General features: G+C 37.6%; 1 protein-coding gene across 2 annotated transcripts in view; it reads right to left on the bottom strand.

Moving 5' to 3' along the window:
* Positions 1 to 22,764, bottom strand: part of LOC127633212 (actin-binding LIM protein 1-like) — an 87,492-nt gene extending 64,728 nt beyond the window's left edge. Inside the window, exon 1 of one of the 2 annotated variants that reach the window (XM_052112139.1) lies at positions 22,439 to 22,764. In XM_052112139.1, coding sequence (XP_051968099.1) covers positions 22,439 to 22,685 — 247 coding nt within the window. In that variant the 5' untranslated portion in view covers positions 22,686 to 22,764. Of the gene's footprint in view, positions 1 to 16,319; positions 16,683 to 22,438 lie in introns of those variants that run through there. The other variant, XM_052112138.1, reaches the window with a different exon arrangement.
* Between the last annotated feature and the right edge of the window lie 618 nt (positions 22,765 to 23,382).

The raw sequence follows: 23,382 nt of genomic DNA on the forward strand, positions 1-23,382 counted from the left end.
GGATTTGTGGGAGATGAGCCTTCCTCAACTGTGGGAGGAAGTGCAGAGGTTTTAGGACTTTCTTGGCCAGGTTCTGTTGGTGGTGTCGATAGATCAAGATGGGTCATCTGTGATGTGGATACTAAGCAACTCCGTGATCTTGACCTGCTCCATTCATGGTGCTGTTGATGTGACGATTGTCAACGATCACCTCTGTAGTCATTTGGGTGTGGAGAGATATGATGTTGTCCTGTCCGTGTCTGTGTGTTAGATAAACAACTGAATTATATTCAGATAAATAAACACAGAAAGCACACATTACTAGATAATTTTAAATCACATAAGCTACCATGCACAGAATTGTGTCATTGTATAAACTGTGACGATCAACCATAAATGGCTTATATAACTCCATGACTACCACTATAAAGTTGATTTGAAATAATTTCTTTATTTTGCTTTGCACTCTTTTTAGCTGATAATTAGTCTAGCTTACTTGTAGCCTAGGTAGCTTGCTATAAACCAATCCAACCTTGACATACCTGTCAAATTATTTCCTACTGTCTTCCCGTTTAAATATTTACCCGTAATTATCCCGTATTTGAATACTCTTTGCTTAGTTCATTGTGTATGTACCGAATGATTTGGATTAGCCTAAGCAACATACCGTTAGACCTAGCTTTACTGCTCCACTAACAACATTCTTTCATGGCTACTGTTCTCATCAACGACAACGCATATATTCACGACGAAGTATAGCTTGCAGTCTTAAATACAACTTATATGAAAAGCATTAAGATATAGGGGTGTATAATCATTGTAAAACAAATCTTACCTTGACGTTGTCTTGCCGAGACACACCGGTCTCTCTTGGGTTGTAGACTCATTTGGCTTCAGACTGACGTGAGTCACGCGACGCCGGTTCAACGAATAACGTGATTGGCCAAATAAATTCAACAAGGTAACAACACAAGCGTTGATTGGATCTCACTCCGGCCAACATTTGTGATCAGCTAGCGAAATTAAATCTATTTTTATACTTTAATGTGCAACAATTGGCGTTGGAAACAATCTGTAATCTTTTTGTGAATTATTCATACAGACAAATAAAAAAAATTAGCCAGACAGCTGCTGGGTAACTATCAAATCAAAAACTAAACGAGATAGACGGACTCGGCCCACCGCCTATATGCTTTCTTTCAACAGCTTCTAGTTATTCGTCTTGAGGTGCACTACTGCCACCAACTGGAGTGGAGTGGGTACTTTAACCACCTTCCGTTTCAACTGAAATGCTCTCACACACACAACTGAAATGCTCACTCACACACACAACTGAAATGCTCTCACACACACAACTGAAATGCTCTCTCACACACAACTGAAATGCTTTCATACAACATACTGAAATGCTTTTCAGTTGTGTGTGTGAGAGTGTAATCATTTTAGTTGTATGTATGAGAGCATTTCACTTGTGTGTGTGTGAGAGCGCGTTTCAGTTATGTGTGTGAGTGCGTTTCAGTTGCGTGTGTGTGAGCATTTCAGTTGTGTGTGTGTGTGAGCATTTCAGTTGTGTGTGTGTGAGCATTTCAGTTGTGTGTGTGAGAGCATTTCATTTGTGTGTGTGAGAGCATTTCAGTTGTGTGTGTGTGAGCATTTCAGTTGTGTGTGTGAGCGTAATATTTTCAGTTGTATGTATGAGAGCGTTTCAGTTGTGTTTGTAAAAGCATTTCACTTGTATGTGTGTGAGCATTTCACTATAGTATGTGAATGAATTTGGTTTCATATGTGTATGTGAGAGGAAAAGTACATGTATGTGCATGGTAATTCTGAATAATGTCCCTAGGGGCACCTCATAGCAATGTGCCATTTTCAAGAGAAATAGGTTATAGCGCTTAGATGTTTGAGAACCACGTCTAATCTTGATGCAAAGTCTAAACTCAGTTCCTGCATTTGCAGTTTGGGGATTCAACCCACATGCCCTTACAAAAATGTAGAGTTCTGGCAAATTTGCTGCAAATTCACCACAAATTTTTTTTTACATGCAAATGAGATTTGCTCCAAACTCTTCAATGTCCCCAAAGGTTTGGTGCAGGTTCACCACTACTGGCGAAGAGCTGCAAACATTTGGCAAACATTTGCAGTGAATCACAAGCTAATTTGCATATTTAAATAATGAGTGGGAAATTTGTGGCAAGTTTGCAGCCAGTTTGTGGCAAGTTTGTCAAGAACTCTAGACTTTTTGTAAAGGAAAGCATGCTTCCCCACTGACATTGCACGGATGACATATCACTTATTACATGAAAATAAAATTCTACAAAAAGTTTAATACGGTCCTGTCACGAACCCCGCTCCCTCGCTCCGCCCCCTCGAGCTTCCACACTCGTTCCGCCCCCTCAAGCTCCCACGCTCGTTCACGCCCCTCGAGCTCGCACGCTCTTTTTGCTCGCTCGAGCCCTCACGCCCACTTTGCTCCTACTCGCTCACATGCTCGTAGGCAATCTCCCTTCCTCGAGTTTCTCACGCGTTTCCAATCCCCCAGAACATTATGACCACCTGCACTTGCGTCATCTGCACTCCTGCACATTAGTTTCACCTGCAATCGTCTCATCACCTGTCATGGTTTACACCTGCACTCGCCCCTATATATATCACTACCCTTTCGTCTCACGGTTGTTGGTTATTGTATTTAGTTTCCCGTGTCTTTGCCCCCCGCTAGTCTCGTCTAGTTTTGACCTCCTCTCGTTCACCTCTTAGCTTGCCAGCTCCCCTTGTTCCCCTGTCTTTTGCTCCCTCTAGTCTCGTCATTTTCCTCTTGATTCCCCGGCTTTCGACCTCACGCTCCCTTTGACTACTCTCTCCCGGATTTGCCCCCTTGTTTATATCTTGATTCCCCGGCTTTCGACCTCACGCTCCCTTTGACTACTCTTCACTGGATTTGCCCTTTTTCTGTACTTTTGCCTGCCTGCAATAAAACGCAGTTTTTGACTTACATTGTGACTGTCTCTTCTTGTGCGGGTTACAGGTCCCTTTAAATGACTAAATGCCTACTAATAACAAATAACCACTTGCATTGAATCACTAGTTTTTAAACAGTTTGTATTGACCTCCTACATCCTGACAAACACCACTATTATATAAAACCTTGATTGCTTTTATAATTGGCTGCACTGCTCCTACATTTAAGTGCTTCTAATGTTTCCATAGTTTTCTTTAATAAAACGTTTTACCTGGGAAACTGTAAATACATGTAGATGCACAAACACAACTATCATCACGAGGCTGAACCTCAATCAGCCTGAATTACATAATGCTCGCAACTGGCCAGAAAAGGTTTCAGGGGGCCAATGTCCACACTCCAGTTGTTATCACACAGTGTGTGGGCATGAGAGGAATGTTAATAGGTGTTTGGAGGTTGTTTGGAGTGATATGTACGACTATCTATTTGCCATGCTGTGGTTATCATGGCCACATGGTGAGCCTTGGTTGTTTCCATATTACTGCTGTTCATTGCAAATGTCTATATGATTCGGTACAGTTACATAACAGAGGATGAGACACTTTTTCTATGCTTCTGGCCAACTTTACATGTTACCATGCAGACACACGAGCATAGTTTAATATTTAAAGAGCACATAACTTTACATAAACATATTATTATCATTTTATTAATTTTCTCTGATAGTGTCCATTCGAAGCTGCTGTTCTAAACTGGGTGACACGATGAAGCTGAAGTTAATTTAAACATAAAGAGCACTTCTCATTAAGCACAAATCTCTCCTTACTCACACTCTTTCACCCTCTCCTTCCTCCTTTTGACATTTACTACTACTCTTTCTTGGCCTCTTGTAAAATCGCATGAGCCCATACTCTCTCGCCCTCACTACAGAATGACACACTCTTCACTCTCTATCTCTCTCTACCTATTGGAGATTTAATGTATCCCACTCAATCTAATCATTGGCCACTTGAAAGGCTTGTGTACGATTAGCAGGAAAGAATCTCCCTCCTACCATTATCAGGCCACATTCTTACATAATCTTGCCAGCACAGAGTGTCTCCATGGGCAAAACAGCTTAAGAGAGTTAGACCTGGAAGATATACAGTTGCTAAAACTAAGTTAAATAAGTTATATCTCAATATTTTTCAGCCTTTTGATGATATTCAATAAATATTACTATAGTTATACATTTAGTCAGATATGGCTCAAAACCTGCCAAATAGATTTAAAAGGCTTAATGCAAGATAAATATAGTTAAAACAAAACAATGTATGTTACACCATTTTGCAACTGAAGTTTAAATCAGTGACACTATTAAAACATTTGTCTTAACACTCTCATATTCAGGAGTCGCATGTTGAGGATGGATTGGAAAAATTGTCTTATAATACAGCCCTTAGGAAACTTAATGGCCAAATAAAAAGCATGTTTAAATCATTGTTATAGTCTCATGTTGCTTAATTCTATATCAACAGCAAATCAGGGCGAAGATATTGTGAACAGTTACTATATCACCCCTACTCTGAGGTCATTTTTGCCAGTTCACAATGATCGTAAGCTCTCATGCTCTCTCTTACATGACTTCTGAGCCAATGTAACTCTCATTTTCCATGTTTTAAACATGTTACGCCATGGATGGCAAGGATTTTCCCTTTGTCTGGCTGTGGGGGCGAACCACTAAGTAGCAATTATATGATTTTGGCAGGGTTGTGTGCTCAGGAATGTTTCTACTGGCCACTGAAACTGAAGTGCTGTATTTTCTCTTAAACTCACCCCCTCCATCCTAGACTGCTGTTGCTATAGCAACCAGCTCTACCAGGGCGGCAACAGTATGACACTGGGAGCTTGTACTGTGAAACCCCCGAGTGAGACTGCAATATTGATAGACGACGCTAAGCCAAGAATTACTGTTTCTTGTTTCAGTCATGCAGAGGGGCAAAACTAGGGGGGATTCTCAACATGTGCTGCATAACAAATACAGTACATAAGCTTTTACAGAAGCTATATTAAGAAGACACACAAAAGGTACACATTTGGCCACTGGTCCATTTATAAGCTATGTGTTCTCTGTGTTCAGCTGAAGGCATGAACAAGGAGGAAGCTGCCTCTGTCACGCTTCACGCAAATGTGAGGGAATGCGAGCAGGTGGCGATGAACAGGATTGCTTAACATTTAGGCTTCCTGTAACACTAAAGGGGCATAAACAGATTTGCAGCGAAATCTTTCATATTCAATTAGAATTGGTGATTTTTCTGCAACATAAGCGACAGCGACAGTTGACGATGTGACAATGTTGAGCTGAGTTTTAAGGTCCATTATATGCAAATTAACAATGATGCAGCAATAAATAATGAGAGTGTAAGTAGCCTGATACAGTTGGGTACTGCAATCGAGAAGGAACGCCTACCAGCAATTAACAATACAGACACTCTCAAATAACTGTGATCTACAGTTATTTAATCTCTGTTAGTATGAATTGGGCATGACACCATAAAGCGATAACAGTCAAGCAAAAAAATCTTTGTACTAACCAGCCACAAACATAAGAAACGACAGGACATTTTGTTGCTTGATTAGTTTATAATTTAGTGGAGTCGCACTGGAGTATCTTCAGAACTATAACAAAAATGGTTTATGGTTTAAAATCATTTCAGAGGGTAGAATTTACAAAAAAAAATATTCTACCTTAAGAGGGTTTTTAACCAGGTGTTTGAACACACAGTTGTACAATATCACTTTTGACTTCAAATCTTGTTACTGAAAAATAGCTCTTGTGACAAATTCCTAATGTGACCACTAGCTCCGATATCCCCCATAGATATAAACAGGGATCCACTACAGATATACCACTGACCCACCTAAAAAGAGCATTGACTCACAGTTCTTTAGTGCATGCTCTCTGTCTGTTAACACACACAGACACACATGAACACAGAATTAGAAAGCTTATGATAGTGTTAAGCAGAGTTTAAATAATATTTTTGGCCTGCGTAACTGGAGATGGTTACTTAATTCTGAGGCAAAAATGCCTCTTAACTGGCATTCTGGCTCAGAGTGTGTGCGTGTTTGTGTGGGCATAGTGAGTCAATGTTTCTCTTCACCACTGCCTCCAGCAGCAATTTTCAAACAAAACTAACCTTTTTGCAACCCTTTCTGACATATCTCCCTTTAAGCCAAACTGTAAAGGTCTAAAACGCTTTTCTTTTAAGAGATTGTTTCACCTCTACTGCTTATAGTGTGAGTTTAACCTTATAACAACCCATTAATTAATCTCATAATTAGTTCACCTCTCACCTCAATACCTGACCTTTACTGACCTTAAACCTTGCCACGTCTCAGCCATACAAATGACTGTTCAACTGCTGTATCTGCATGTGTCAGGGTTGTATACTAATGAGGGCCTTGTTTAGACACAGACTGAGTGAGATTGCTAATGAAAGCTATCTTTTGACCACAGGTTTAGTAATACATTCAGGGTGTAATATGAGTTATTCATTCCTCACTATCATTTTGTATGGAACTGTACTTTATTTGCATTGTGACAAAGTATCTGGCTTCCTTCCAATCATTGTCATAGTGGCTCACACATTGCTGGCTCATTTCCAGCCACACCAATGATGTCCGGGCTAAAAGAAGGAGAGAGAAAAATAAACACTGTTGGCAGCACCTGATGAATATTGCGGCCCATGAACGCTCTAATAAATTAAGTGCAGCAGCTCTACTGCAGATTCTCAAATATGTTCACTGTGTTCTCTAAGTCGGGAAAATGCATGATATAACCACACTGCCTCTAAGGAATAATTAACCCAAAAATGAAAATTCTGTCATCATTTACTCACCCTTATGTGGTTTCAAACCCATAAAACTTTCTCTTTTTTCTGTGGAACACCAAAGATGAAGTATAGCAGTGTGGCTGAGCTGCTTTTTTCCATAGGGCACAACGGGGCTTAAGGCATTAACAACATTAGTTATCATGAACTAATAATAAACAATACTTTTAAAGTATTTACTAATCTTAATAAATGTTAATTTCAACATATTCTAATACATTTTAAAAATAAAAAGTTGTTTTTTGTTAACATTAGTTAATGCACTATGAACTAACATGAACATTTTATTTGTATTAAGAAACATTAACAAAGATTAATAAATGAAGTAAAATATCTATTGCTAATTGTTTGTTTGTGATACCTAACGCATTATCTAATGTTCACGAATGGAACTTTAATACACAAAATACATCAAGATCAAAAAAATAAATAAATAAATAAAATAAAAAATTATATATATATATATATATATATATATATATATATATATATATATATATATATATATATATATATTATATTTTTATTGATGGAGCAGCATAATTGTGTGTAAAAGAAATAATAACAGAAGGCTGTTTTGATTAAAATTATTATTATTTTTAAAAAGTAATTAATGGTCAACTAATGAAACATTTTTGAGACAGTAAGATGCTTTTTTGAGCAACAAATTAAATAATGCTTATTCAAAATAATCAATTTAGAAAAGGGTGCTCCATTTCCTGTAAATTTCAAACTCATTTGGCATTTCATAACATCTCAAGTATTCTATAAACAAAGGAATCTCTATTATGATTGGATAAATCAATGTGAGCCCATTTTGAACATTCTTCATAACAAATCTATTCACCCCAGTGTTTAATGGGGCCTTTAGCCACAGTGACCGGGGAGCTTTTTACCCTATATACTATTCTTTCAGTTATTAAAAAACTTTTGATTTAATCACCTTGAACAAAATGCCTCAAAATGCATATGATCATTTCAGGGATTTTCATTAGCTACATAAATTTGCAACATTTAAAGAAATATTAAATGTTAGATAAAATTGCATCAAAACCTTTAGACACTACATGTAGTGATCCAATGGAACAGGAAAGTGCACAGTGACAAACAGGTGTTTATGAATGTGCACTAGAAGTTGTTGCTATTAAGTGTTTTGGAAGAAAAATCAAATCAAATGTGCCTTTTTACCCAGGGGGCCTCATTGTATCCTGCTCGATAAAAGTGGATCCGTAAAAAGAGGCTGTCAAACATAGCCTTTAAAAAACACACACACACACACACACACACACACACACACACAATTAAAGCAGCATAAAAGTAGTTCATACAATTTTAATTATTTCACTATATTTTTCACAAATTTTAAATTTTTTAAAATAAACTGTTTTGTTTTAATATTATATTTATTGAAAGTTTACAATTACATGGTACAAAAATACACAAATATAGTGTAATATAAATGTCATTTTTTCAACCCCAACCCCCCCACAAAACACAAGAAATAAAAAGACAAAAGAAGACATACACAACTAACAGACCCTCCCTAAAAAATAAAACCCCATCTCTCCAAACCCTGTAGTACCAACCAATAATTTTCATATACAGTATATACACAAACACACAATATAGATATGCTTATACATACATACACAGTGTACATATACGCAACAAAATAAGAAATAGGAGACTAGAGAAATACAATTGCAACCTAATTTACCCTATTGTTTTGAGATAAGAAAGAAAACCACCCCAGTATTTTTAGAACATGTCCTGAAGCCTCTTCACACAAAATGTATATTTTTACAGGGGAATATAAGAGGATAACTCTTTCCTCCAAATAGTGGGTGGTTCTGGGGCTTTCCATAACAAAGTTAAACACTTATTGGTAGTTATTAGTGCCATCCTTACAAACCTAAAATTTAAATAATTTTGATCTGTAAACACTGATATATCCCCTAATAGAGTAAGCCTGGGGTTGAGGGGGATTTCAACACCAGCAACTTCTGCATTAGCATCCAAGACCCCTTTCCAGTATTGCTCTAATTCTGGGTAAGACCAAAGCATAAAAGCATCCATTTGCCTGTTTTGCATCTTGAACAGAACTCTGAATAGCTGTTTTTGAATGTGTAAACTTTCTAAAGTGTAATATCTGTGGATTATATTAAACTGATTTAATTTTGTTGGCTGTTGAAAGAAAAGGTCTGCAAATTTTCACAAATTGTTTCCAATTCTTTGTCCTCGAATAGACATTTCAAACCTCCTTCCCATTTTGATTTGATAGCAGTATTAATGTTTTCCATAAAGTGATATATTTTCCCATAAAAATAAGAGAGCAAGCCCTTAGACCTTTTCAAATGATTTAAAACATCTTCCAGGCGAATAAACAAAATATGCACGTGACGACCACCTGGCTGAGTAGAAATACAATGACGCACCTGTAAATACTTAAAAAAGTGTTTGGATGGCAGTGAAAACTTCTTCATATAAGTCGTCAAATGTTTGAATGCTCCTCAGTTGACACTGTTGAGCAGTCCCATCTCTAAGGAAAGGTGGTAGAGCAGGGTTATGGTAAAAAGGGTTAGATCTCATTAAATTGTGTTTACAGTTCACTTTTTTCCTATATATATCCACCCAAAATGTACAAGTGCCTAATATAAATGGATTTGCAGTTATTTTCTTTACATAATTTACAGGGACAAAAAGGTGCAGCAGCTAAAGAAACACCCTCAATCTGCATTTCTTCTATTTGTCAAAAAGCATGGGAATAATTATTTTCTGCTTGCCATATCCACAAAACTCTTAATTGGGCTGCACAGTAAAATAAATACAAATTGTGAAGCTGTAGTCCTCCTTTACGGAATGGCATGTGTAGGGATTTTAATTTAACACGGGGTACCTTCCCCTTCCATTTAAAACCTGAGATATGCCTATCTAGGTCTTTGAAAAAAGACCTTGGCAGCATGGATGGAAGTTTCTGGATCAGATGTAGGAAGTTAGGAATGACGTTCATTATAATAAAGTTCGCCCGGCCAGTTAACGAGATAGGAAGATATTTCTATCTATCTAAATCTTTTTCTAATTTTTTGAGTAGGGGAACATGATTCAAATTATATACTTGAGATATATCCCTAGGAATGTGCAGTCCTAAGTACACAAGTGTGGTAGCATTCCATAAAAAAAGGAATATTTCTTAGAAGTTAAGCAGCTGCTTTATTCAGTGGCATTGCAACACTCTTATTCATATTGATCGTATACCCAGAAACCATGCTGTAATCCTGCTGTAGTGTAGTTAGGGCTGGTACAGAAGTCTATATTCATAAAATACAGCATAATGTCATCCGCATATAGTGATATTACATGTTGGGAGTGGCAATTTGAAAAGTCGCTAATAACCTGATGTGACCTAATTGCAATATCTAGAAGCTCAATTGCAAGTGTGAATAACAGGGGAGACAATGGACAGCCATGTCTCATACCCCACTTTAAAAATAACTGTGCTGAAATTTTGCAGTTAGTCTGAACTACAGCCACCAGATGCCTATAGAGTATCTTAACCATATTGAGAAATGAAGGGCCAAAATAATTTTCTTGTAAAACTGAAAACAAATAAGATCACTCAACTCTTTCAAACACCATGTATACCAGTCGTTATATAAGTGCGACAATTTTTGTGAAAATCTTGTAATCGGAATTGACCAACAAAATGGGCCTATAAAAGCCAGACAGGCCAGCATCCTCGCCAGGCTTAAGTGTTAAGTGTATAATTGCCTGTTTGACTGTTTATGGTAATCTCTGTTCCTTTATGGCATTCATGTACATATGCATTAGTGGATTAATTAATTAAGGTTGGAATGCTAGGCGACTTACCGGTGGACAATTTGGCAATGGCCTCTTGAATTTAAGCCTCTGTAATATAATCTTATAAGGAGTCTCTAAAATAATTGGTTAATGATGGTATGACCAGTCTGTCCAGGAAATCACTAATCTTATCCAAATCATCACCTTGGGAGGTATATAAAGATTTATAGAATTGCATAAACTCTTGGTTTATAAATTCAGGATCTTTGATAGCATTGCTATTACGGCATATTGAGGTAAAGAATCTTGATGCATTTTCTTAATGCAATTGCCAGGCTAACAGTTTTCCTGTTTTATACCCATGCTCATAACAATGTTATTTAGTTCTCAGGAGCACATATTCTGCCTTTTTAGTAGAAAGCATATTATATTCTAGTCTTTGTATACATAGTCTTTTAAGTACTCCATCTTTAGATAAAGAGTATTCTAGCTCTAGCCTTTCAAGTTCCTTAGATATTGAGTTTAATTGATTCTGATGTGTTTTCCTCATGTCAGAGGAGTTATACAAGGATTAGGCCTCGCAGATAAGCTTTCAGTGAATCCCAAATTATTGTTTCCGTGTAGTGAAGGAGTTTGGTTACAAGGGCGCGTTGTTTCTTGTATTCCGCTGGCCATCGTTGAAGTGTGCGATGAGCTCGTTCAATTTCAAAAGGATGATCCTAATCTGTGCCAAGGATTTTAGGAAGCCATTCTTCCAAGAAAGAGATCAAATTTCTCCCCTTGACACCCTCTGGGAAACCAACAAGCCGTAGATTGTTTAATCTGGAACAGTTTTTGAGATCGTCGACTTTATCACTCATGATGTTAATTTCATTCTCTGAAGTTTTCATCCCTTCGGCAATGTCATCACGGAGATTCCCAATGGCTTCTTCGAAGCTGCTTTTGCAAGTATTGATTTCGCTCAGCTTTTGTTTCATTTTCTAGTGATCGTTCAATACTTTATCAATAATTTCTTGAATTTTTATGAAGCCCTGCTCCATCTCCATGACACTCCCCTGGCACAGCAGACCCAAAATGCACCAGGGTGCGAGGGCCCATTCATCGCTACTTGCAGCTTTAATTATTTCTTGTTCTCTGCAGCTTTCTTTGGTGGCATCCTCAAAGATTGACATATAGAGTCTATACATTTGAATAAAAAAGAAAATGAGGCTGCAGTCACATTTTAGTTTTGTTAAAATATACTAACAGGATTTTAACATGGGAGCGATGCTTTCTGTGTCTTTCCCTTAGGCGGCCATAACCAGAAGCCCCATTCAATAAAATGTCTTGCCTTAAATAGTTTTTCTTGACAGCTGTAGTTGTTAAATTCTTTAAATAAATACTTTTACAGAAGAAAGAAAATCATAAGGGGTTGGAACGGCATGAAGGTGAGTAAATCATGACAGAATCTTCATTTTTGGGTAAATAATTAATGACTAAATGCTTGTAGCTCTACCATAACTTTTGTACAAACCACAGTTTTTCAATTGTATAAAAATGTGTTCTGCTTTGTCTCAATTCACTCCTCTCCCTATATCACAACATATATATTAGCCATGTGACACATCCAGCAAATGCCACAGAGCAGATAATGAATAAATGATGTTAAAGAAATGATTGCTAACAATCAAGTTAAAGCTAAAGGTTAAAGTTATTCATTCTCTATGGAGTGCTCAACAATCTATAAAGTCAACTCACCTGGTGGGCAAAGGACGGCTTTTATGCATAATATTGTGAAATTGTGATAAGCATATCTGTAGCACTGCCTGTGGGGCCCCAACGATCATTGACTGATGTAATGTGCCCGCAGGTATCATAACCAAGGGATAATGACAGCCATGTCATGTCACACACACACACACGCACACACACATATCAATCTCTGTAAGTGGCTTCCTGCAATGTCCTTTAAAAGGCCATTAAAAGCATTAAGACATTTCTTGCCAGCTAATCCCAGAGAATAAGAAATACAGTCATCAAGCCAAATATTGGCACACAATAACACAAAAGGAAATTAGTGATAATTTTTGCAGATATTAGTTGTCTTAATTTTTTTTATATTGATATCAATGAAGTTAAATTTGCAAACAGTACCGCAACGATTACATCTTTAAATAAGTGAGCATAAACATGCATTTGATCTAGAGATGCTGTCTTTGGCTAACTGTCATTATCCTGTCCAGAAATAGACAGTTAAATTTTTTTTATAGTTTATCCATTCCTCTGAAAGAATAACAATTCAGCATGTAATAAAGCCTTGTTCTGTATATTTAGTCACAATAGCACAATTTTCAGACCAGCGATCCCATTCAAAATCATCCAAACCATTCCGTGACCATTTATGGAGAAGGTTATCAGAGTTATGTGCCTGTGACGTGAGTCCAACTGATTGAATTCCTGATTCACCTCATAGTACAGACAGTATACAGACTGTCTGTGTGTGTGTGTGTGTGTGTGTGTGTGTGTGTGTGTGTGTGTGTGTGTGTGTGATTTCATTGCTAAGATAGGCTGGTGGTATATTTTGGTGGTATAACTAGTTCCCATTTCTTTGTATACATGTATACATTTTACTATAATAATTATACTTTTAAAAGTTTAAATATTTAGCATGTCACACTGCTGGGCACTGCTTAACATTTTGTGTCAACTGCTACTCACACAAATGTGTGAAAATGTTTATTTAGTGCAATAAATAAATGTAAACAAATATTAAACATTACTTTTCATTGCTTATGCTCAGCGTTTCTGTTGAACAAGAGCATTTGTGCAATCTGTGTATAATGATACTGTGATAGATGAAGTACTGGAGTTCCCTGCAATCTACCGCAGTGTGAATAAATTATACTGATTACTGTGTTACTGTGTAAGATATTACATATTACATGTTTATGTAAACATTGACATACACGTGATTGTGTGTGTGAATACAGGTGTGTGAGGTGGGTTTGCAGAGTTTTCTGGGCTGTGATTCACACGGTGTATGGCCTCAGTAACAGACAAGTCATCGGCCGGTTGCCATGGCTACAGTGATAGCCTAAATGCATTATTGAGTTAATTCTCTCTCAACGGTACCCCCCCCCACCCCCCCATCCATTCTGCGCAGACCACTATTAGCATTTACTAAACCATGATCTACTTTCAAAACACAAACACAACACTGATCCAAAACATCTCTTTTCTCAGTCACCTAGTCGTGACAGTGCCAGTATCTAGGGCTTTCTTCTGGAAACAGCTCTCTTTTCCTTGGAGAAATCCCAAACATTGTGTCTTTACAAGAACGCATTGTGCGCTGCCTGCATTCTGTAAATTATTCAATAGTCCTCTAAAATCATACATAGTATTACACAACATCTCTGCTGGAAACTGTGCCATTTGAAGGAACTAGTTCTTTTGGTTGAATGACTGCCAGTATATGCCCTACATCGGCTGTGTTTCTGTGCAAACTAGTATTTTTTTAATCAGGTGGTGTGGTCCTGAGGCCTGATCAAAGATGATAATGAAGCATTAAACATTCAGCAGATGTTCCTGTTCTAATATGGCTTCCCTTATTACATAACACAGAAAGTTCTGAAGTTAATGCCACTGCATATTCTCAAAGAACTCTATTGAGCTAAACACACACTTATACACACAAGCTGTGCATAAACAAGTTAGACAGTTATGCATGTTTGACCATCATGTCCTAGTTTAAACAAATAGACCTCTAATGCATGGTATTCATTGTATTTTTCATGCCAAAATACCTAATACTGTATATGTTCTGGACAACACAAATGACCATACGCACAATAAATGGTAGTAGTCGACTGATATGGATTTTTAATGGCCAATGCTGATATCCAGAGAGCAGTGTGGCCGATCGGCCAATACAATGCTGATCTATATCACACATTTTAATATAGTTAATAACATAAACATAAAATTGCAAAAAAATAAAATAATATATATATATATATTTGTATTTTAAATGGTAGATAGCAGTTTCCACTTATTTCTGTTTAGTCATCAAATTTTGGTAATTGATTTGTCCATGAAGAAATTGTTAATATATTAGGAAGAAGGGAATAACAGGACACACAGTAGTCCAGCAACTATGGATGGCTTGTCCTCGTTAGCAATCGCATTTTCTCAAAGAATACCGAATCAAACCAATTGCGCATACAGTGATTAGTGAAGAAGAAATTTACTTATAGCACACATAAAGCAGCCTTCTTAGATTATCACGGAGTGACCTTCATGATTTGTGTATCAGAGGAACTTCTGATCCTTATCCTGAAGTATTGGATTCTGGCTGAGAGAATACGTGCTTCAGAGGAATATATTAGATGAGCGTTTGACGGGAAGAAAACGCTGGATTTTCATGAGGTTCTTGAAACGCATCTGTTTAAATGAGATATTTGCATATTTGCAAACGATATACAATATCATTACCTTTTATCATTAGAAAATAAATTTTAAAGTGACAGGGAACTGCAGAGGAGAGGCTGATAGAATACATGCTTTAGAGGTAAACAAATGAGCGCTAAACAGGACGCTGGATCTGCTCAAGTTTTGTGAGGTTTGTTTATTACATCTGTTTAAACGAGATATTTGCAGATGGTATATGATATTAGTTTTATTGATATTTGCCTTTTTATCATTAGACAAGAAAGTTAAAAGTTACAGAGAACTGTTGAGGAGAGAGAAAGAGAATGAAACAGGTGGTCGCTTTAACACGTCTGCGGGTCTGATATGCGGACCATTTAAATGACACTGTGTTGCATTGTGTCTATTATTGTAGTAACATGATGGTACATAACAACAAAACTAACCGTGACTGGTCATTTACATGTCTCAGTCACTTCCCATCCTGACAAATGAGAAAATGTCAGCTGATATGATAATTCAAAAGTCAGAATAACGGCCGATTTATTGGCTTCTGCGATCGAGCACTAATAAATGGATCCTCACATGGTCCTCTGGATAATCATACAGATGCCTACCATTCGTACAGCACAATGTGCCATCCACATGCTGGGTGTTAAAATGATTCTATTCTATGATTCTCAGTGGAAAAGATAATTTTCTGATACTTTTATAACCAACCCAACATAATTGCACATATGCAAACTCACATTTTGCACATATCCATGATTAGTGTCATATTAAACATAAGCTAATTGTTCAAAAACAATCTTTTTCATCTTCACACAAGTACCAATTACTGGTTGACGGATAAGTCTTTGTGACTTTTATATTGATCTATAGATTAGGGTGTCCGATGACCAATATAAAATGTACAGATACAGTACATAATACAATTTAATGATGGCAGATAAACTGAATTTTACACAATATTTACTCAGAAGACAGAAAATAAAGACAGAAAATGTGCACTATCCATAAACAAAGCTAGGTAGATGTTGAAACCTGACACTTTGAAACCGGAATGACCACTTCTGTTAATTGGCCAATCAAGCAGAGTTTTCCAAAAACAGCCAAATAGCATCTGATCTATTGTCTATATTTCCCAATTATGCAGAATCACATTCATTTTCACGGACCACCATCCTTCTAAACAACAAAACTGTTCCCTGTACCATCAAATACACACTGGCATGGTTTTCTCTATCTGTAAGAGCAAATCCCTGCAGCCCTCTCTGGGTCCCCACCCAGTGCTGTGCAATGCCATGTACCTTTCTCCTTCACCATGACCATTGGCTCCTCAGTGTTCTGCTGGGGCTCTGGAGAGGAGGATCAATGGGAGAGAGCTGCTTCTTCCTGCCTGCCTTCTTCCCTGGGTTCTCTTGCTTTATTCCTCCACTAAATCCAAACGTGAGCAGGAGACGACGCAAGAGAGAGAGAAAGAGCGAGAGAGCAAGGCAACAAAAGAGGAAAGGCAAGCTGCCAGCAGATGAACAGACAGTGAGAGCTTGCACTCTTTAACTAAGCAGCCGCTTTGCAACTGCTAGCTTGGTCTTCTTTTCTCGAGCAGCCCCCCCTCTCCTCATACACATGCATAGTGTGTGTATGTGTGTGGGTGTGTGTACATGATTGTGGACTCTGCCCTCGCTCTTCTGAAATAACCAGGTTGCAGCTGCCATGTGTGACAAATGCAGATTCCACAGTCCTAATCCCTCCCATTGCGAGACACCACCTTAAATTCTTCAAACAGAGATGGAGGGGAGGGACAACAGACACATGTGACTCATTTTTTATATCCCACACAATCTATCCCTCCCTGTTCTCTCTCTCTCTCCATCTCATACACACAAATTATGCTCCAAAACCTAGTAAGCTGCCTACATAGGCAGCAGTCTTTTAAGGCAGCATCCTATCAATCATGGAACCTCTACATACTGTAGGTAGCATCTCCATGCACCACATGAAAAGCACTCCGTGCTGGTGACTCAACTCTCAAATTGATTTCAATGGAATTTGATGCTAGCATGTTGCTAAGCTAATGGAACAATACTCCAATAAGCATAACAATTCATATCACACACAAACATACTTGGAAAAACAATATCTTTTTTTTATTACACTTCACTGCATTTATCAATATTTTTCACTTCTGAATATATTTATTTATTTATTAATTTATTTTATTAATCAGCTCACAGCTTGTCTACCATATTGGATTTATTTTTTTAATGAGCTTGTCGCAAAGCATTCTGGAATTGCCTTTTCTGTGAAAGATACATGCAATGCTGTCTTAGATGCTGTTAAGATCAAAGTTTTCAGCACAATGAAAAGAACAGAATGCAGCAATAGCGGCTGGTGCTTTTTAAAAGTGGGGAGGCAGGGATGTTTTTTTGTGTCTGCAAGGTTCCTCCCAAAGCTGCCACTCAAACAGTAAACAAAAATAATTAACCACCTTTTTTGCAACAAAATGCAGATGTTGGCCATTTGTTGAAAAAGTCCCACCCATTTGAGGCTTGAATTATCATAATTCAGGGAAGTCAGGATTCCAGACAGGACAAAAATACATTGATTGAAAGCATAATGTTTGGCAGGAGTATCTTAGAAGGCAGCACAATTCAGTTGCTTACCTTTTGAAAAATCCTTTGTGTAGGGAGAGTGCATATGATGCCTTGCAATGCTGCCTCTGTAGGCAACTCACTAGGTTTTGGAACAGGGAACTGTCTCCCTCCCATTCATCACATGCTCCTATTAGCTCTGTTGACCTCACTGAATTGCGAACTTGTGCTATTGCCTCTAAAACCTACTTGCTGCAGAGTGCTGTCTGTGTACAACATTGAAAAGAAGAATTTTATGGAAAATGACTTGGTTTCATAGATCCACAGACCTGGATTGAACATTACTAATTAACCAAACTAAATAAGTAAATAAGATCAGAGGGGAATGAGATGTGGTATGTAAAATGAAACAAAGTTATCAGTATTGGCCTTTGAGGGATCAGCAAAGGCTCTCTCCGGACTATCCACATGTCATGGCCGTTGATTATAGGATTACTAGGCTGACAATTGAATTTGGGAGTTTACTGAGAGGCGTTATTAATATTCACACTCAGTGATGCGCACATACTTTAGCAGGGACAGGGGCAGAAGGATAAAAAAGGGCACTGATTTATTACATTTTTTTAATGAGTTAATTTTCTTGTATATACAGTATACAATTGTTTTTTCTTTCCATTTTGCCTTTCACAAATAATAGCATATTCTGTTATATTTCTCACAAAAAGCACCATGGTAATACACTTTTGATTAATCAGACATGATCTGTAATAACCCTATGTTTATGATGTGTCATAGGAAAACCATGGTATTTTTTAAGTACCTTGGAGTACCATGATAGTATCATGAAATATGAAAATGATAAATCATTCAGTACCATGGCATTACACTGGTAACGTGGTGCACAGTGTGAAGGCGCAATGAGAAAGTGATCGACTGTGTTCCGCGAATGCTACAGGTTCCTTGAATAACGTTTAACATTCGCGTGACGGCAGCAGGTGGATTTTCTGGTGCCCCCCAAGGGAGTTGGGGCCCTACGCAGACTTTGTAATATGTGTATAGGGAGCTGCGGTACTGTGGTAGCCTAATGGTATTTTTCTGAAAGGGATTAGTCTAATGGCTTATTAGTTTCAATAAAACCAGACTGGGTTTGGCTGAACCTGACAGCACCTTCAATTTATGTCAATATTCTGTAAAATATTAATTTAATTTATATAACTGAAAGCGATGTGATCGCTCACATTATAATTAATAAATCTGTCTACACTAGTGGTATGTGATGTTGGAAATGCGGTAGCAATCGAGTATTATTCTTTTGATGAAGTTACAACACAATACATGGAGTGGACTTTTAATCCGACCGGTTACTCGTCTAAGATAACCGCACTTAGATGTTCCAGGGCAAATTCAAAACTGCATTTTTTCCTTGAAGGGCACTCCTGCGGGAGGGGATGCCACTCGTTCACAATTAAAGTGAGAAAATGTATCTTTAATCAGAGGGCCCTTCCACAAGACTGTTAGCGAAGGGTAAATTAATTCAGTAATGCCATGTTTCCTTCAGAGAACCCACTTCAAGGGCTCTGCACTTGAAAAGGGCATAGGGAGGATCACTTGCTATTGGAATCCACCCCCGATCTGCTATAGTGCGTGTTCTTAAAGGCATCTCCCCTTAAGTTCCTTTAATACACCTGTGATTTACCGAGAAATCTCATAATATCTCATTATTACTGTTATTGTGAGATTACGAAGAGATTTTAATTTTGTTTTATTAATCATTAAAATTCTCCCCTTTTGGACAACCAAAAGGGCACCTTTATGTTTGTGATCGATAGGGGCTTGCGCCCCTGCTGCCCCCATTTTGTGCACATCATTGTTCACACTAGTGCAGAGGCATCACTTGGGGCAACTGTGTACTGAGAGAATGGGGCTGCTCTGATAAATTAACCAGACACCACAGTGTTTGCACTTTAAAAATAAAGCAGAAAAGAGGTTGTAGATACACATTCTGTTTTATATGAAAAGACACATGTCTTTGGATTTTAAGGAATATGGGTTTACATGGTTCAAAGAGATTAGCTGAATTTTAGATAAGGGTGTGTGTGGGTCAGAGAGAGACAGAGAGTGTCAGGAGGGGACACAGACAGCAGGTGCTGGATAAAAAGGGGAACTTGAAGCCTGTAGGCAGAAGAAAACAGCTGAATCTTTTGTCACCAATTGAGAGTAAAGAGAAAGAACAGAGCCAAACCAATCAGGATAAAGATTGAGTCATTACTCTGCACAACTCCATAGCCAACTACTGTCTTATTAGGTTCAGTGCTTGTTTCAAGCATCATGTCTTAAAATAATAGTTGACCCAAAAATGAAAATGCTCATGCCATCCCAGATGAGTTTGACTTTCTTCTGCTCAACACAAACAGAGATTTATTAGAAGAACATTTCAGCTCTGCAGGTCCATGCAATGCAAGTGAATGGTGACCAAAACTTTGAAGCTCCAAAAAGCACATAAAATGGAGCATAGAAGTAATCTATATGACTCAAGTGATTAAATCTATATCTTCAGAAGCAATATGATGGGTGTAGGTGGGATAAAACATTTTTACGTCCTTTTTTTTTACTATAAATCCTCCTTGCCCAGTAGTTGGTGACATGCATGAAAAATAGGAATAGCCAAAAAAAGAGGAATGTGAAAGTGAAAGTGGAGATTTATAGTAAAAAAGGACATACATATTGATCAGTTTCCCACCAACACTTACCATATTGCTTCTGAAGACATGGATTTAACACAGTAGTTGTGTGGATTACTTTTATGCTGCCTTTATGTGCTTTTTGATCATTCACTTGCATTGTGAGGACCTACAGAGCTGAGATATTCTTCTAAAAATCTTTAGTTGTCTTCAGCAGATGAAAGAAAGTCAAACACCTCTTGGTATGAAGGTGAGTAAATGATGAGAGATTTTTCATTTTTGGGTGAACTATCTCTTTAAAAGTGATTTAATCTTTTGAAAGTTCTGTCATCATTAACACATCATCATGTTGTTTCAAACCCCTATGGAACACTAAATGAGATGTTAGGCAGAATGTGTCACTATTCACTTTCATTGTATGGAAAACAATTATGTAAACATAAAAGTTAATTGAGGCTTACATTCTGCATAACATCTCCTTACCAGTTTGGAACAACAGAAAAGTGAGTAAAGGATAACAGAATTAAAATTTTTGTGTGAACTATTCATTATGCGATGAATACAAATAAATGCAAGAATGAAGACCAATCACAACTGTGTAAATACTACAATGATGTCATCACTCAGCACAAACATCAGACATTAACAGGACAGCCTTAGGCATTCATGTGCATATCTGTAAATAATTGACTCCTCTGCAATCTCTCAGATCATCCCCAGGTCATCAACCCTCAAAATATCCAAAACATACAGCACGTACTGCATGTCCATCCATAGAGCCGCACAATACACAGTTAGCCCACATATGTCGACAAGATGTGATTTGGAATGAATGCAGATCACACGTTCATTCTATAACATAAAAGTAGTGAAAACCAGGGAACATTCAGCTGTATTGCAGATGAGCAACAAACTTCTACAAATTTACAAAACTTCTAAATTTACAATATGAAAACTCACACATCAAATAGACATTTGGGCAGCATATAATGTATTATCAGGGTACATGTACATCCAAAGATTCTAGTCTTGTGGATAGTTAACCAGTAACATGTCCATGGCCCCTTTTTTCCCTTTCAAGATATTAGGTTAAATATTTTATACATGCATGCAGGATTTTTAAATGCAGTATCTGGTCTAAAGGTATTCTATATTTGATTAATAAGAGGTCATAATGACATGTTTAATAGTTATACAAAATACTTAATATTTATAAAAGAAAATTTTTTTAAATAGTGTTACATGCAGTACAGCATGCTAGTGTTGTCCCTAATTTAGATTTCATGTCAACTATAACCATATACAGAACACAGTCAAAAAATAAGGACACATTCATTATGACTGAAGGAAGAACCATTAGATTTGTTTCATTTCAATATGAAAGGATCAAAGCTTTATGTGCATATGACTATATCCTTTATGTGCATATGAACCCCACTGACTGCACTGCCTCGCTCTGACTGTCATTATTAAATATTTACAGTACCTGTATAGGCCATGTTAAGGGACACAAAGATGAGTGACAGTGAAAAAGTGACCACAGCAGACTAATGGGAAGATTTGTTAGGGAATCTATCCACTGTGTGAGCCATAATCCTGCCAGCGGGACAGTGCTGTGATCCAGCTCAGTCTTTAGATTAGCCTGCCATCCCACTGCCTTATAAACACAAATACCAGCAGCTCTGTTTATTCCCTCAATAACAATGATTATACAAAAACAGATACGTTTCTATGATCAGTGGACGTGTTTAGACACTCTGAACATTTCATTAGCTGTTTATGACTTGAAATTACCATTCTTCAATGACATAAGTTTTTCTAAATGTATGCTGTAATTACTTCTCAAAAGATTATGCTTAATAAAGATAATAATAATAATTTCTCCTTTCCTCTTTAAAAGTTACTATAACTAAATTACATTACAACTTAAGTCCTGTTTCTAGGATAGTCTTATTTAAGGATCTAATATATATATATATATATATATATACACACACACACACACACACACACACACACACACTCACACAATGAAAATAAAGCATTAAGCAAAATAATCTGTCTGCAATCTTTGACAACAAAAGCAGCCACATAACTGTAATAGCTTCTGTGATTCTATTCTCGATTTGTCCAACTCTCTCTATCCTCCCTTACCAGGTTCCATGTCAGGAGGTGCCATTTTTTCCAGGATGACATACTCATTTGGGTTAAGGAAAGGCAGCTGCTCCATCATGGACTGCTTGGGAATGAGGTAGAGAACCTCGGCCACATTCCCATCTTCTATAATAGACATTCTCCGAACCGAGTTTTTGCTCTTCACCCTGTCCAGCACCACCGAGTCGTCGCTACGACCAGAGCCACACAGTTTACCAAAGCTATTAAGATTGGGTAAATTGGGCATGGTGAGACCCTCTTCCCACAGCAACAGGCTACAGAATGAAGTGAGAGGAGATGAACATCAAAATGGCCTGGTCACAGAATGGCGAGTTGCATTACAAATGAACACCAGGTAAGAGATTAAACAAGCAGATCGCGAGGGTTGTGTGTTGTTGTTGAAGAGGCTCTGAACCATGGCTGTGAGCTCCTTCCTGGTTTCCTTAAGCAGATTATGCCTGATGTATTTTTAGTGATTAACTTCATAGGAAGGGAAAAAGAGCACCTGGGCCAGTAAGAGTCATGACTTTATGACTGTATATAAAGCGGATGAAAGCTGCAATCAGTTGCGATATCAAAAACAGACACATTCCGGCCTAATCCTCTGTGATTGGGTACGTCTTCTGGAAGATTACTAGGTTTGGCATTGATTGGTATTGCAGTCGTATTGTTATAGATTAATCATATTTTAAATCAAATAATTTCCCTGGGCTTTTATGTAATACTAGGCATGGCATAAGCTTCCAGGTACAATATCTCATGAGACTTAAAGTACAGTATATTGGATATGGATATACTAGGAAATCAAGCACTGACCATTAGGCATCAACTTTTTTAAATCAACATTTCTGATTAAAAGTACGATTCTGCCTTAACCAGAAAATGCTTCCATCTGAGCTTGTAAAGCCATGCCTAATGTTCACATTTAGCCTGGCATCTCACCA

The sequence above is a fragment of the Xyrauchen texanus genome, chromosome 40 (assembly GCF_025860055.1).
Source record: "Xyrauchen texanus isolate HMW12.3.18 chromosome 40, RBS_HiC_50CHRs, whole genome shotgun sequence".
Classification (NCBI taxonomy): Eukaryota; Metazoa; Chordata; class Actinopteri; order Cypriniformes; family Catostomidae; genus Xyrauchen; species Xyrauchen texanus.